Source organism: Apodemus sylvaticus, chromosome 23 (genome assembly GCF_947179515.1).
Source record: "Apodemus sylvaticus chromosome 23, mApoSyl1.1, whole genome shotgun sequence".
Taxonomy (NCBI): Eukaryota; Metazoa; Chordata; class Mammalia; order Rodentia; family Muridae; genus Apodemus; species Apodemus sylvaticus.
The window spans coordinates 21193061-21209191 of record NC_067494.1 but is presented as its reverse complement, the minus strand read 5'-3'; the positions used below and the strand labels follow the sequence as shown (position 1 = coordinate 21209191).

The window sequence follows — 16131 nt, the reverse complement described above, 5'->3', positions numbered from 1 at the left end:
AGGCAGGAGCCGATGCCGAGGCCATGGGGGGATGCTGCTTACTGGATTGCTTTCCCTGGTCTGCTTTCTTATAGAAGCCCAGGGATGGCACCCACAATGGGCTGGGCCTTCCCCTGTTGATCACCAATTGAGAAAATGCCTTACAGCTGGAGCTCATGGAGGCATTTCCTCAACTCAGGCTTCTTCCTCTAGCTTGTGTGAAGTTGACACAAAACCAGCCAGTACAGTACATCCACGGATACATGTCGAGGGACAGTAACATCATGATGGCCCTAGGAAATCTGTACAAAGGGATTTTGCTGTAGAAGAGAGAGATTGTACCTAATTCCCAACTATCTCATGTGCCCGTAAGAATTGGTAGTGTTGGAGTAGGTTTAGCAGGTGGAAGAGTTACTTAGAGGGAACATTAGGCTTCATGGGGATCTTACGGCTAAATGGACCTACTAAGATTCTTGTTGAAAGATGGTGGAAGAGAGAGAGCTATATGAGAGACGCCAGGGTTTCCTGATAAGTGAACTTAGCAGAGCTCTTGCAAAGACTGAATTTTATATGGGGATGCACAAATGAGAGACTAAGGCACATTTCTGAAGATGGATTAAGTTCGGCCAAGCAAAATGTCATTTTCAGGGGCACTCACAGACACCCCACTGAATCACCTGGGTGAGAAGTCCATTGTTTCCTGCTCAACTTTGAAAAGTAAGCGCTATATCTTCCCAGTGAGTAAGTTCAATTCCCCTTCAGGACACTGATTCTTTTGATTACTACTACTAATATGTTAGCACAAGGAGCCCTAATGGACTGAGAGGCATTTATAGCAGGAAATTGAGTGGGGGCCAATAATACACTCCCCTCTGAAACTATAACCTCCCATTGCTATAACAATGGGGGGGGGACAAGAAGGGATACTGAGGCTAAAGTGAAGACCAACCTTCCGTTTCTAGCTTCTTCCTCTCACAGAGGAGGTTTTACTGCAGTGTGTGTGTGTGTGTGTGTGTGTGTGTGTTGATAATCTGGTCATTAATTTAGGGTATACCCTGTGTTTTCCAGTGTGGCAAAAAACTATCATATACAAGTAGATCTATATCTGTCCATTCAAAGGCCATTCTATGACTCTCTCAAGTCAACAGCTTTCAGAGGTGTGGCATGTGAGGGGTCCAGTAAGACAAATCTCTTGTTCTGAAGTGAGGTTACTCTGGGTTGGTGATTAGGCTACTGGGCCTGGTATTTATGCTGCTGAGGCTGTGGGCAAGAATGTCCACACCTAACAGGTTTGATTTTAGTAATCTAAATCCCTTCTGTCAGCCCAATGTCTGGCTGGTGTTCTATCAGCAGGAGCTCGCTCCAAGTTCCTGTGGCCCTAAGGTTAGAGATTTGGCCTTGTCAAATGGACACACATGGTCTGGGGCCTATTATAGACACATGGCCATGTAGTTCCTTAAGACAATGTGTCACCTCCTGGTTGCTGGTTGGAATGCTGTCTCACTCAACTGGCCAGGTCACTTTGTCTATGTGGTCATCTTGTGCCTAACTCGTAGTGGGTGTTTCCTGGTAAATATCCACACATAATAATCCTTCCCACAGGCTTCATCAGGTGCTTTTCCCAGGCCTGTCATTCCTGAGGACTGGGAAAAAGTGTCTCCTTTCAAGTTCCCAGCCTCCCCACCAAGCCAACATCATCACCCATAGGTTTAATGTTTATTATCATCTTGAATCCAATTCTTCCACACCAAACAAAAGACCAGGTAAACTTACCAAACTCTCACCAATACAGTTCTAGTCCTCAAAGGTCCTTAAAGCTGCCTTTTATTTAGGCTTACCTCAAAATGTATTCCTGTTTCAATTTGAATGTAGCATGCTTCTCCCACAGAGCACTGTTTAGGGAGGTTGTAAAACCCTTGTAGGTCGGGAGGAAGTGGGTTGCAGAGAGGCAGGCCTGGTGGGTGATAGCTAGCCTCACTTACAGCCGCTGAGATATGGGTAGTCCTCGGCGTAAGGTTCCTACTGTCGTTCACAGAGCTGCCCACTCTATGCACACCTTCCCTACCAAGATAGACTGTGTCACTTGAACAGTGCTCAAATAAGCCATACTGCCCGTAAGATATTCTGTCAGGGCTTTGGTAGCAGGAATGTGAATGTAATTAAATAACTGTGTTTACTGAATACAAAGACAAGCGTGAGGTGTCAGGCTTGGCAGTCTACATCTGGAACCCTAACACTTGGAGGCAGGGGCAGGAGGATCAGAAAGGTCACCGTCCACTCTCAGCCAACCATTGGACTGAGCACAGGGTCCCCAATGGAGAAAGGACCCAAGGAGCTGAGGGGGTTTGCAGCCCCATAGGAATTACAACAATATGAACCACCCAGTACTCCCAGAACTCCCAAAGACAAAACCTTGAACCAAAGTGCACACATGGTGTTACCCATGGCTCCAGACGCATAGGCAGCAGAGGATGGCCTTGTTGGACATCAAAGGAGGAGAGGCCCTGGGTCCTGGAAAGACTCCATGCCCCAGTGTAGGGGAATGCCAGGACAGGGAAGCAGGAGTGGATGGGTTAGGGAGCAGGGGGAGGGGGAGGGGCTAGGGGATTTTTTTGGGAGGGGGGAACCAGGAAAGGGGACAACATTTGAAATGTAAGTAAAGAATACATCTAATAAAAAAATAATAAAAGAAAGATCATCCTCATCTACAGGAGAGCTGGTTTCAACCTGTATACATACACCCACACCACACCCTGGCATGGGGTGGAGAAAACAACTCGTGGACTGTAACTTGTGAATTATGTGCTTGACGATAAACTTATATCAGGAATGAAGAACTTGGGCTGGAGAGATGGCTCAGCGATTAAGAGCGCACTGACTGTTCTTCTAGAAGTCCCGAGTTCAATTCCCAGCAACCACATGGTGGCTCACAGTCGTCTGTAACGATTATCTGATGCTGTCTTCTGCTGTGTCTGAAGACAGAGACAGTATAACCACATATATGAAATAAATAAATCTTTAAAAAAAATGAAGAACTTTCAAAACTCAACAATTAAAAAACAGCTCAAGGGGCGGGAAAGACCACCAGGGCTTGGGGCCCAGACCCTTAATCCCAGCACTCTTGAGGAAGAGGCAGGCAGATCTTAGAGTTCAAGGCTTGCCTGGATTATATTGTGACTTCCAGGACATCCAGGGCTACTCAGAGAGACCCTGTCTTGAAAAGGAAAAATAAAAACAAACAACAGCAAAAGAGTTTATACGACTTCTGCAGAGGTTCAGAGTTCAGTTCCCAGCATCTACATCTGACAGCTTGTAACTGCCTGCAACTACAACTCAAAGGAGCTGATTCCCTCTTCTGACCTCCACTGGAGCGTGCACGTTCACACACACACACACACACACACACACACACACACACACACAGAGAGAGAGAGAGAGAGAGAGAGAGAGAGAGAGAGAGAGCAGTTAAATAAATAAAAAAAAGGAAACATTTTTAATGAAAAATGTTGGCTTTCACCAAAGACAAAACAGATAATCTGCCTAACATCATTAGAAAAGTGCAGGTCTGAATCACAGTGAGACACCACTATCTGCCCATTAGATGGCTTTATAATTACTCATGAAGATTTGAGAAAAACACCGCCATTTCAAATACGTTTCCAGTGGGAACAAAAAAGTAATATTGATGTTTCCAAAATCATTAGGAAATTCTTTGTAAACATATACGACCCTACTCAGATATTTCATTGAAAAGGAATACCAGGAGAAAAAAAAATGATTAGAGATTTCCAGTTAAAAAAAAGAATCTAAACATTTTCTAGCAGTAACCAACTGTTTGATCTTGCTCCAAAACCAGCATTTGAAAATCTGTTTTGACATAATATAGACCATCTGTTTAAAATGGCTTTCCGATGATGTCACTAAAAATTGATATGCCTAGAAATGCACAGGAAAGAAATTAGACTGGACTTCAAAGGGGTCACATGGCAAGTTGTAGAAGTTGTATTTCTTCCCTTTCATATTGTGAAATATCAGTTAAGTGAAGGATACAGAGAAAAGCCTCACTTCCTTCTGAAACTCAGACGTTAAGCCTTCTATCACCACACACATGGTGGGGGACAGGAAGAGTGGGGTGGGGATGGGGGTGGGGTGGAGGGTGGGAGAGTGGGTGGGGGGTGGGGTCTCCGTTTTGATGTCCTCATCTTTCAGGGCACCTTCTTACTCTATCACAGTGTGCCTTACAGATCAGTGTTGTCCAGGATACCTGCATTCCTAGAAATGGGTCCGTGGGTTGATCGCAGTAGTTGAGGTGCTTCTTAGCAAACAGGGGAAGTGAACTGCTCTGCTTTTCTTTGCGATTTATGCTATTACTGTTTTTACTTTTAGATTTATTTTTAATTTACATGCATACATGTGTGTGTGTGTTTGTGTGGATGTGAGTGTGGGTGTCTGTGTGGATATGCGTGTGGGTGTCTGGAGGCTAGAGGTATAATTTCTTCTGGAACTGGAGTTGCAGGTGATTGCGAACTGCCCATCCTGGGTGCTGGCACTCAAGGTTAGGTCCTCTACGTGTGTGACTTTAACTGTGGAGCCATCTCTCCAGCCTCACTGGTGTCCTTTTTAACTTAAAAAAATCTTTTTGCCACAGGGTCTTTCTCTATGCAGCTCAGGCTGGCCTCAAGCTTGTGATCTTCACGCCTCAGCCTCCCTCCCCACTGTTGGGACTTCGAGAACGTTCCACCATGCCTGGTCTGGTGTTAGTTGTTCTTTGCCCCCATCTGGGCCTATATTGGCAATGTCCTGTTTCAGGGCATGTTGTTGTATTTTAGGAAAGCTTTACAGAGCAATGCGCTATAGACAAAGAACTTCACACCCTATAAAGCTCGTGATGTGGCTGATTTATCATTGAGTAATTGGCACTAGATAACAGGAAGGGCAATGGAAGAAGAAAATGGTGGTGGGAAGCAAAGTCTGATCACAAGGCCCCTAGACTCTGTGATTCCCCCCAAAAGAAAATCCTGCAGCTCACTTAACACTGGGACAACATGGTTGAAGTATAGGTGTCTATTTGTTAGTTTTTTTCTGACAGGGTCTCACGATGTAGACCAGGCTGGCCTTGATCCCACGATCCTTCCTTTCCCTGGGATTGTACGTGTATACACCATCCCTGGCTTTCAAAGTATAATTTTGACTTTTTATTTCATACATTGAATGTTTCTGACTGCATGAATGCATGTGCACCGACACCAGAAGAGAGCGTCAGATCCCAGGAGCTGGCTTTACGGATCCTGGGAGAGGCTGCGGAATGGAATTTGTGTCCTCTGCAAGTGCAGCAAACGCTCTTACCTTCTGAGCCACCTCTCCAGCCCTTCAAAGTATAATTTTGAACTCACTAACTGCACTGGAACTTAGAGACTCTGAGGACTGTAAGGAACAGGTTTATTTGAGGACTGGCAGGGGAGGGGAAAAGGACAGATTATGAACCGAGAGGGTCACTTCAGAGCTTAGCACTTATATGTGAAGCGATCTTGCAATGACTTTATATTCTAAGAGAAGCAGAGTTTACTGAAGTTGAGGATGTGAAGCTAGGAAATTAGAGTCCAGGATGCTCAGCCCATCCACACTAAATTTCACCCGATCACTTGTGATTGGGGTACACCTGTACATCGACAGGCCTTGGAAATGTGGTAATGAAGAAACGATCCACTTCCTACTGAATACAAAGCTAGTGGCTTAGGGGACCTAAAGGGAACTGGCTTTAGAGTTGAGTAGGTTTAGAATCCTGCATCTAGATATTTAGTGTCATGGAACTTACAAGTTGCTAACACCATTTTTGTGTCAGTGTCCCAATTTTTCAAAAAAGGAAACCACTTGTAAGGATTATTTCACAGGGGTGTCGTCATCAATGTGGTAATTAGCATAAAATTTTAGAAAAGTTCCTGGGCCACAATAATACTCAGTAATTATTGGCCATGGATATATACAGAAATTCCTATTTGGATGTCAGCTAGGCATGCAATAAGAAAAAAGAATTCTGATTAAGAGGATGAAGCACAGTTCAACAGCTGGAGATCAGGTGTTAGAGGAACTGTTCTCCAAGATGGTGACCTTGAAACAGGAGGGGGAAAAAAAAACCAAAAATGTACAAATGTCTGTGTGAAGTTTCTGACAGGAACAAAGTCCTAGGGTAAAATAGAGCTGCTAGGCCGTGAGAAGGTATCAGGGAAGGGACCAGTGACAACAGGAATCAATCCGTACTTCACTGAACCTATCTTTTAAAAATACACACACATAAATAGCTGCAATTATGAGTGTGCATTATAAGAAGTATTAAGTATTCATTGTATGAAGTAGAATAATATGAAAATAACAACGCAAAGTGGCATCTATAAAGACTTACATAAAGAGCTTACGGGAGGTCATTTAGACTTAGCCTTCAAATTTGGTGTCAGAGTTCTCCCTTCTGTATCCTGAGTTAGGGTTTCACATGGTCTAGGTTGGCCTTCAGTGTTCTATGAAGCTGAACAGGACCCTGAATTTCTGATCCTCCTGTCCTCTGGATTACAAATGCTGGGATTACAGGCAAGCACCACCACACACAGTGTATGCAGTGCTGGGAATAGAATCCTGGGCATTGTGCACGCGAGTGCTTTAACAAATGAACTTCATCCCCAGCCCTCTATGTCCGTTCACTCTTATAATGCTGTCCTCTTAATGGGCTCTATGTAACTGAGGAGAGAAACCAAACTTGAAAAATCTTCTGTGTAATCTTCCTTGGCTCCTTGCTGATGAGACAGTGGGTTGGTTGAGGATAGCATCCCATCACTAGGCAAGCAAAGGGGGGGGGGGTCGGGGCTTGGGGGGGATTAAGAGTTCAAGTCAGGCCTGACTTCATAGAGTTTCAGAAAAGAAATAGTTTTAGAAGATTAAAGGCTCGTTAAGGGTTTATGAACGCCTGAGACAGATGCAGATTAAGACTGCACTTTTTCTCCTCCTTTTCCAACAGAGCAACAGGAGGCCCTGGAGTTGGCTAAAGGCCTATGCAGGTTAATAGAGTGGATGGCATAAATCGACAATATTTGGTTCCCGGTGACAAAATAAAACTCTGACCGTTTTCTCTTTTCTATTTTTCAAACTTGGTTTTATAGACGACCCGGCTCGGGGTCGGAGTTCAGCCTCGGTTTCAGCGTCCACACCTGAGCAAGCTCCCCAGTTTCCCTAAAGCGATGCACTTCTCGGTAAGTGTAAACGTGTAGGAGATGCTGCATGCCTGCCTGCATGCCCGAAGCTGCCGCACACGAGCCCGCAATCCGACCTGAACCCTCTCCCCTCCCGATCGCTGGGAGACCCGCGGGTTCCCCCGGTGTCCCTCGCTCGTCTGGGGTCCTCGCCGAGGGTGCCCGGGGCCGCTCGCCGCGCCGCGGGGCTCCGGCCAGCAGGGGGCGCTGCGGCCCGCTCTCCCGGGAGCGGCCAAGCCAGCCCGGTGGGTGTTTCTCTCTCCCTCCTCTCTCTTCTCTCCCTCTCCCTCTCGCGCTCTCTCCTCCCGGCCTCACATCCGGGTCTGGAGCGCGGCCGCCGCTGTCAGTGCCGGGCCGGGGCGCCGTCAATGGCGGCCGAGGGAGGCGGAGCGGCGGCCACGCGCAGCCCCGAGCCCCCGAAACTTTAGACTTAGGAAGCCCCACAACTTCTCGGACCGGGGGGTGCGTGGGCGGAAGGGGAAGCCGAGGCGGGAAGCCCGAGAGACGCGGCCGAGCCCCGAGCCGCCGCCGCCGCCTCCTTTTTTCCCCCCACGCCGAGCTTGCGGCCGCGCTGAGCCTTGCGCCGCCGCCGGCTGCCCCGGGCCACACGAGCTCGCGGCCCCGCGGGGAGGCCGTGCCGCGCGCAGTCCCCCGCCGGCCGCCCTGGGTCGCGGGGCCGGTGCCCGGGTGGTGGTGGTGCATGCGGGGCGGGGCGGCCGCCGGGCCGAGGCGAAGATGGAAGGCTTGACGCTGAGCGACGCCGAGCAGAAATACTACTCGGATCTCTTCTCCTACTGCGACATCGAGAGCACCAAGAAGGTGGTGGTCAACGGGCGAGTGCTCGAGCTGTTCCGGGCCGCGCAGCTGCCCAACGACGTGGTCCTCCAGGTAGGGATCCGCCGCGTCCCCCCGGCCGCGCGGGCCTTGGGCAGCGGCAGCCGGAGCTCCGGGAGTGGGCGGCGGTTCCAGGAGGGCAGGGTCCCCCCCGGGGGCTCCCCGGCGGCTGCGGCGGCGGCTGGCAGAGGCCGCAGGTGCGGGTGCGCGGGGACTCCTGGAAGGGGAGGGGTCGCCCTGCCGGGTGGGGGGCGGGGGTCTGCGGAGCCTTAGCCTGCATCCCTCGGTCAGCCCGTGCTCCCGGGTTGTGTGTGAATCCTAGCTGCTGCTGTGTATTCCTGTAGCCACATAGCTCTTGGACTCCGGCACAATAGGAAAGTTACGAGTATAGGCAGGCAAGATGCCATATGGATTTTTGGAGTGAGCCGGAGCAGACTCGATGGAGTGAGTTTTGCTATAAGCTTAAGGTATCCAAGAAGCAGGTTGTTTGGTTTTTTTTATTATTTTATTTTATTTTATTTTAATTTAAGGAAGCTGTGCTCTTAGGGGAGACTAAGAAATTTGAACTTCTGGCTGATGTGATACTTGGCGCGTAGATAGATGCAAAAAGAACTTGTTCGTAGAATGGGTGGCCGATGTACCGTGGACAGTTATCTTGTCGTGGGCTTGCCGCGAATAGTTTGGTGGAGCTCGTGGATTTGGTTTGGGATATATTGAACAGCTGGGATCAGGAGGTATTCTCCTCAATCTGTAGCTCTGCTCTGTAGCAGCAAGCACGTTTTAAAACCTTCCTGGGCGTCTGTTTTTACAGGAGACTTTGTAGGAGTGCTAATATTTGTGATGACAATTAGGCTGCTGCTTAATGATTCATAGCTGCTATAGGAAGAGCCTGTTTAAACAGCATTGGAGGAAGGAACCGTTTAAAGTTTTCATCCTAATAGTGATCCCAAGGCGGGTTATCCGAATCTCCAAACGCATGGAGCTGGGAGTGGAATGAATGTAGTGGAAGCAGAATATTGGGCCAGAGGTTTTATTTTACTTTGTTTTGAGACAGCTTCTTGCTTTCTGTCGCAGACGTGCCCTGAACTCAGTTCTCTTGCTTCCTCAACAGCTCAAGTGCTGGGACGTGGGTGTGGGCTGGGCCAGGAATCTCCTGCTCAGTAGAACTGGGACTCTGGGCCGGCTCTGCCTCCTCAGCCGCGAGTTCTTGGAGGCCCATCTTCAAGGGAAAGTCAGTTTTCTTCTTACAAAAACCCTTATGATAGAAACATTTCTTCACACACTTCGGATATAGACCGTACCTGGGTGCCTACGGTGGTTTAGGGAATGAGTTTTCTCTCTTTGCTTTGGTTTTATATTGCCTTTTTTTTTTTTAACCTGGGGCGTGGTGGGGAAAGGTGTTTTGGGTACCAGCGAAGGATAATTACGCCTCAGATCTTTGCTGCATAAAAGGGCTACATAGTGACTATTTTAGGCCTTCACAGCTATTCAGATTCTGTGTGGATTCCCTGGTTTTGTTTTTATGGCCCTCTTACAATGGGAAACCAGTGTTAGCTTGGGTTCACACAGAATAGCTGGTAGTTTGCTGGTGGCTTAAATGATGTGGGGCTAGTGTCTAATGTATTTGGTACAAAACCTACAGGTTCTGGTCAAAACACACTCATTTATTATGGAAATAAGCCTCTCCTCAAGGACGTAAAATCAAGGAGAAGACCCCCATGTTCTATTTTAGCTTGTGTCTTTGGGGTTCGGAGTTGACAGAAAATGACTTTTTGTCATTCTAATGGCGCACAAAACTTTAGGGTGTTTAAATATATTGTTTAGGGCATAGAAATTAGCATTCATTAACCTCCAGCTGAGATATATTCTAGTGAATCCAACTTATTTTTATATTTTACTCAATTTGTATTGGTATTTGAAAATAACTTTCTATTGTCTTAGTGCATAGATGGGTTAAATAGTTTAAATATTTGGGATTCAGTTACACTTTGGAAACTGTAGGAATTCCCCTAAGCAAGACCTTCACAGTAATGTGTTCAGGTTGAGGATCCCTGATCAGGATATCTGTAATATTCCTAAATTGAAAACTTCGAGGGCCAAAATAACTCAAGTGGAAAATTCCACATTATGAAACTTTCTTGTTCAGAATTATCATCTTTTAATTTTACTCTCAAACTGTGGGACTGCGGTGCATATGAGATGTAAAGTGATCTCTCTAACCTTGGATCCCACCCCCAAAATATCTTTGTGTATACACAGACCTTCCAAAATGGGGGGGGGGAGGGGGGAGTTGAAACTCAAAACACGTTAGTTTCAAGCATTGCTGATAAAGGATAGCCAGCCTGTACTGAGTAGCAGTCTGGAGTCCTGAAGGCACTTTACTTAAAATTTGGCCTAAGACACAGAAATGTGAGACAGAAGGGCAATGCGGATTTAGTTTCTCTTATGGGAGGTTGAGATTTTCTGAAAACAGCCTTACATGACTTTCAGTGAGAAGTGTTTGCGGTAACTCGAACACAGCACAGAGTTCTGTGCCTTTGTTGAGCTAGGTATTGGAGGCAATCAACAGAAGCACAAGGTGCTCTGAGGGCTTTGTAAAATACAGGCCATTCAGGTGGGAAGAAACCACACCTGGGAGAGGCCACATTGTGTTCACAAGCACAAAGGAAATAAAAACAGAATACAGTTCAGATGGACTTGTAACTTGGGATGGGGAGGGAAGATGGGCTTCCAGGCAGGGGAAAAATGTGACCAAAGTGGACCACCTCCGAGCCTGCCTTTTCAAGGACCAGTAGATAGTAAGATTTGACCTAAGCTAAAATACATTTGGAGATAGTGAAACAGTTAGGAAGAGGCCCTGTTACTACCGACTGGAGGCAGGAGATTTCATACATATTTCAGTAGGCAGCAGTGGAGAATCCTTGGACATTTTTGGCTTTGAGTGGTAGAGCACCTAAAGGATAGGGAAGGCGGCTCTTACAGAGGCCTGGGTAATGGACGCCCAAGCCAGATGACAACTCTAGAGTGGAAAATAAGGGCAGGTGTCGTGAAGAGCAGCGGGATCCTTGCTACTGTACTGTGTGAACTGCCTTGTGGGACCGGACTTAACTGAGTCCAGATGGTCAACACTGGATGGGGAGGTCTGAACTAACTGTGAAGGGTATTCGAAAGGGAGATGATTCATAAAAGCAGTGCCCTGGGAGGCTTTGTCAGGGACAGAGCAGAGGCTGGCTGTCCTGGGGCCGATGTTGTACCAAAGATAGGAAGTGGCGAGGAACTGGGCCAGTAGCACACAAGCGCGGGGTCATGGATCTGGTGACGTGGTGCCATGGGAGAGGGTACCTGCTGGACCCACATGACAGAAGGGGAAACTCACTCCCTTAAGTTGTCCTCTGACCTCGGGAGACCAGTTATGACGTATGCCTCACAACTGCCCATACATTACTTTTTAAAAAATAAAATATTTAAGAACAGCGAGAAACGGGGGACAGTATATGGGGGCAGTATATGGGGGCAGTATACTCTGGGGCCATTTGTCAATGTCTAAAGATATTCTGGGTTGTCATAAAGTGGGGGAGGGAGTGGCTTTGCCGGCATGCAGTGGGTAGAGGCCAGAGGGACTATTTAATAGCCCAGAGTGCACGGACAGCCTGTATAACAACTGTCTGGCTCAAAATGTCAGTACTGTTGAGATTTGAGACCTGGCCTGGACTCTGACAGGAGACAGGAAGTGACTAGAGGTACAGGAGTTGTTCTGAAGGCAAACATGGTTAAGTGTGGCCTGTTTGGCATAATTTGGATGGGACAGCTGGTAGCAAGGATTCTTCTTGGACTCCAATCAGAAAAGGGGCGGAATGGGAGCCGGAGCCTGGTGTATGAGGAATGCAGTGTGACGGCTCACCTCCATCCAGGAAACAGGCGTTTTATTTGTGGTGAAAGTTGGCTCTGTTCTAATGTTGGCTGTCTCTTCCTCACATGTATGGAGGGCAGGGAGCAGGCTGTTTTACTTACATATTAGGACCTTGATTGGTCCAGTATTTTTCAACATTTGTTAATAAAAGTCACAAGAGAGGGCTGAGACATCTGGAGAAATGGGGGTAGAGAGCAAAGAACAGAGGCCTGGGGCTGGAGGGGCAAGGGGTGGGCCTGAGAGCCCAGTGGGCACCTCTCCGCAGGCAGGAGTTCTCAGGCAGGGCCTCATCTGTCCCCGCGCAGCCCTGTGAAGCGGGCGGCCATCATTCCTATCAACAGGGAACTTGGAGGCCGACAAGTTAAGTAATAGTGAATGTCCTTCCCTTCCCATTGTCCCTTGCCACCTTGAAGCTGGTTCTTCACTGGAGTTAAGTCATTCAGACTTTGATTTGCTTACTTTTGAATAGTGAAGAGTTTAATTTGTAATGATGTCTCAAAACAGTTAACTTCAGAGAGAGGTAGATTCTTGTGGTTGCTTTCCTGGGTACAAACTGACACTGTTTTATAGTATACTGTCAGACATCTTAAGGGCCATCATTACACTTGTTAATATTTGTTACTTGAAAAAATATATATATATAATGTATATACAAATGTTCTATAAGTTTACGTGTTTGTGCCCCATGAGCATGCCTAGAACATAGAGTTGAGAAGAGGATGTCAGACCCCCAGCCCCACCCCACCTGGGAACCTGAGTTACAGACTGTTGTGAACCACTATACAGGTGCTGAATATCGTTCCCAGGGTCTTTGGAAGAACAACCAGTACTCTTAGAGACCGAGCTATCTCTCTAGCACCTAAGTGTTTGTTTCTTGACACAGGGCCTCCCTTTGCAGCTGAGGCTGACCTGGAATAGCAGAGACAACCTATTTAGGGGTAAAGAGTTTGTTGTTGAAGATAGTGTCAGTAAACCAGGAGGAGGAAATAAATAGTTTGTGACATTTTGTCCCAGAGTAGGAATGGAAGATCTGACCTATAGTATTTAATTATCAATTCTTCCATCTGCTGAAGATTTTCAGTGTTACAGCTTTAAAATTAACTTTTACAGAAGCAATTTATTTTTCAAAAAATAAGAAAAAAAATTATATATTATTTACCACATTAATCAGTATATCTTCTTAGCTTTCACTTAAAAAAACCCTCTTCTTTATCTGGGAAATGTCAAAACTTACATAGACTTGAATGTGTGATTTTGTGATAAAAGCTTTGAGTGCTAACTGTCCTGTTGAGGTTTGCCAGCAGTGCACCCATTTGCCGAAGCTGAAAAGCTTTAGGTCGGGGTGGGTGTTGCAGTAGCTGGTAGAATATCTGAATAGGATTCAGACACTTAATGGGAAGAGAGCAACTCGATGAAACATAAACCAGTGTTCTCTTGAAACTTGCTTGAGTAAGTCACAAAATCTGTTAACTAGTAAAATGTCTGAACTGGAACTATATATAGCCTTATTCTATGCATTGGATATTAGAACTATAACTTTATTTCTGCATCACATATTAGAAACTTAATAAAATGTCAGTTTGATACTCTCCAGTCATGAGATTTTTTTGTTTTGTTTTGTTTTGTTTTCGTTTTTTTCGAGGCAGGGTTTCTCTGTATAGCCCTGGCTGCCCTGGAACTCACTCTGTGAACCAGGCTGGCCTCGAACTCAGGAATCCACCTGCCTCTGCCTCCCAAGTGCTGGGATTAAAGGTGAGCGCCACCACCGCCCGGCCCAGTCATGGGATTTTTATTTTTATAATTTCTAAATCACTATCTAAAGAATAAAAATACACACTTGAGTCAATCAAACGTTTTCCATGCACTGTTTGTGAAAGAAGTCACAGCTGGCGTCTTCATACAGCGTCATGCTTACTTAGGAAATTCATGTCATGCTAGTTGGCGGCCTGCCGTCCTTCATGTCCAGCATTTTAATGTTTGAGAACTTACTGCAAGCATTGTGACAGAGTAGAAAAGAACGTAACCCAGGCTGGCCTCAGCCAGTTTTGTGACCTTGACAGTGAGTTCACCGGAGTCGCCACACGTGAAGTGGCTGGGTTGGGTTTTCTGGATTTCTGATTGAAATGATTGTCTTTTTAGCGGTGGCTACTCTGTCCAGCCATATCTGTAAGAAGGTGGTGTGTGTGCTGCACCACTGTTCTAACACTTCAGTTGGTTTCTTTGCGTTCTGTGAGTGATTTAAGGAGGAAAACCTAAGCCTGCACTGCCGAGACGACAAATAGAAGATTGTATGAGTTCTTCAGGGTGTCTGGCCAGTGAGTGTTTAAAGTGAGAAGCAGCCTGGCTTCCAGGCTTCCTGCCTTCCTTCATAGGTCGCAAGTTCTGCAGCCTCTCCTCTGTGTGGTGGCTCAAGAGAATGGCCCCCTTGGGCTCGTGTGTCTGACTACTTGGTCCCCAGTTGGTAGGACTGTTGGCAAGGATTAGGAGAGATGACCTTTTTGGAGGACATGTCACTGGAAAGGAGCTTTGAGGTTTCAGAAGACCCTTTGCCCAGTGTCTCTCTGCCTCCTCGTGGATCAAGGTGTTCTCACTTCACTCCTGCGCAGGCCTTTGCTCCACTGTCATGAGCGTTAACCCTTCAACAGCACAATTAAAGGCTTTCTTTGGTAAGTGGCCTTCCTTGATCATGGTGTTTTATCTCCGCAAGGGAAAAGTAACCAGGACATTGTAGCTCTCTCTCCATTCAGCTCTTCCCTGCTTACCTCTATAGAAGAAATTTGTCTGAAGGAAGCTAATCACCTACCATACTTCTTTAAGATTGGTAAATTACAGGACTTGGGCTTTAAAAAAAATATGTCTCTTTTCTGATTTGTTTCAAGAATTATCATATATTTAATTTGAAGTCTGTTTTGTTAAAGGACAAAGAGATTTTGCTAGTGTATTTTTTGAGTTGTTGAATCTTTCGGGATTCTGGTGGACACATTGGAGATCTGCTTAGAAAAGATAGTTATGCAACATCTTACGTTTAATTTGATGCTGCCGGCCTGTCCTAGCTAAAGCTTGAGAGGCTCCCTAGGCTAACAGTCTTACGGTGTGAAATACTGAAGAAACAGCTTTCTCAAATCAATCTTATATAGTATTTCCTGTGGTCACTAGCTACCTCCATGGTGAAAGATCAGCTGCCGTCTCTGCCAGTGTATTGTTGTCTCTGTGCTAATGTTGAAAGGAACAGTGTTTAGAGGGTGCTATTTTGGTAAGAGTAATGGTGAATTTACAAGTTCTCTTCTGTTCATTTTAAATTATGAAGTCTGTGTTCTGAACTTTATCATAGACATCCACACCTCTTGAGGAGATATTTATGTCTTAGAGGAAGAGGTGAAGATTTTCAGACTGTTGGCAAATTGAAAACTAACTGATGAAAATATCGAAGAAAAGACTATAAAGAAAAACCAATGTCTAGAATTGAGTTTCAAGGACCACTGAACACTTTGAAGTTAGGAAGTAGAAACCTTGGGGCGGAGGCTAAAGACAACCAGAATGGTTGGAGGAGATGGAGACTGCAGAATGCATATCCCGCCAGACGTGCAAGTGTCTCATGGTGGTGAGTGTTTGGCTGAGAGACTGAGAAATGTGAGTGGAGATGAAGCTATCGGATTGATTTAGAAACTAGATGTCATCGGAGCTTCGATAGCCCTGGTTCACGGACCGCTTTCAATAGATGCCAGATTTGAATGACCTGAGGATTAAATAGTCAAGGGCCTAGCGATAGCTTTTTAAAAAGTAATTTGCCCATGAAGCGAATAGGCCCAGGCAGGCCCAGCTGAGTTGAGGGGGAGTGAGATTGTAAAGGAAATCTTCACAGAGGCTTGATTTCAGCTGTTCAGCTGTTGAGGAAAAGAAGGTTGGAATATTAAGGTAGGAATGGTCTGGATCCCCACCACAGTCTTCTGGGAGGAAAGAGTTCTTTCCTTCCATTCTAACACGGGGAGGCAAATAGGAAGGTCTGTAGATTTAGTGGAGAATGTTCCAGCCAGCGGCTTCTGCTTTCTCCGGAGACAAGATTAAGAGGAGTTTCAGGAAATCACCATACAATAGTAGGAAGCATTTGTTGTAGCATCAAAAAGATCTAAAGTTTTAGGGATAAACTGTAAAATATTACACAAAATCTGA

The 16131-nt window shown here is 46.2% G+C and overlaps 1 protein-coding gene across 6 annotated transcripts in view; it reads left to right on the top strand.

Moving 5' to 3' along the window:
* The first annotated feature begins 7538 nt into the window (after positions 1-7538).
* The window catches only part of Reps1 (RALBP1 associated Eps domain containing 1), a 67198-nt gene continuing 58605 nt past the window's right edge, over positions 7539-16131 (top strand). For 5 of the 6 annotated variants that reach the window (XM_052169405.1, XM_052169408.1, XM_052169404.1 and 2 more), the window contains exon 1: positions 7539-8105. In XM_052169405.1, the coding sequence (XP_052025365.1) occupies positions 7953-8105 (153 nt within the window). In that variant the 5' untranslated portion in view covers positions 7539-7952. The remainder of the gene's footprint in view (positions 8106-16131) is intronic. The other variant, XM_052169407.1, reaches the window with a different exon arrangement.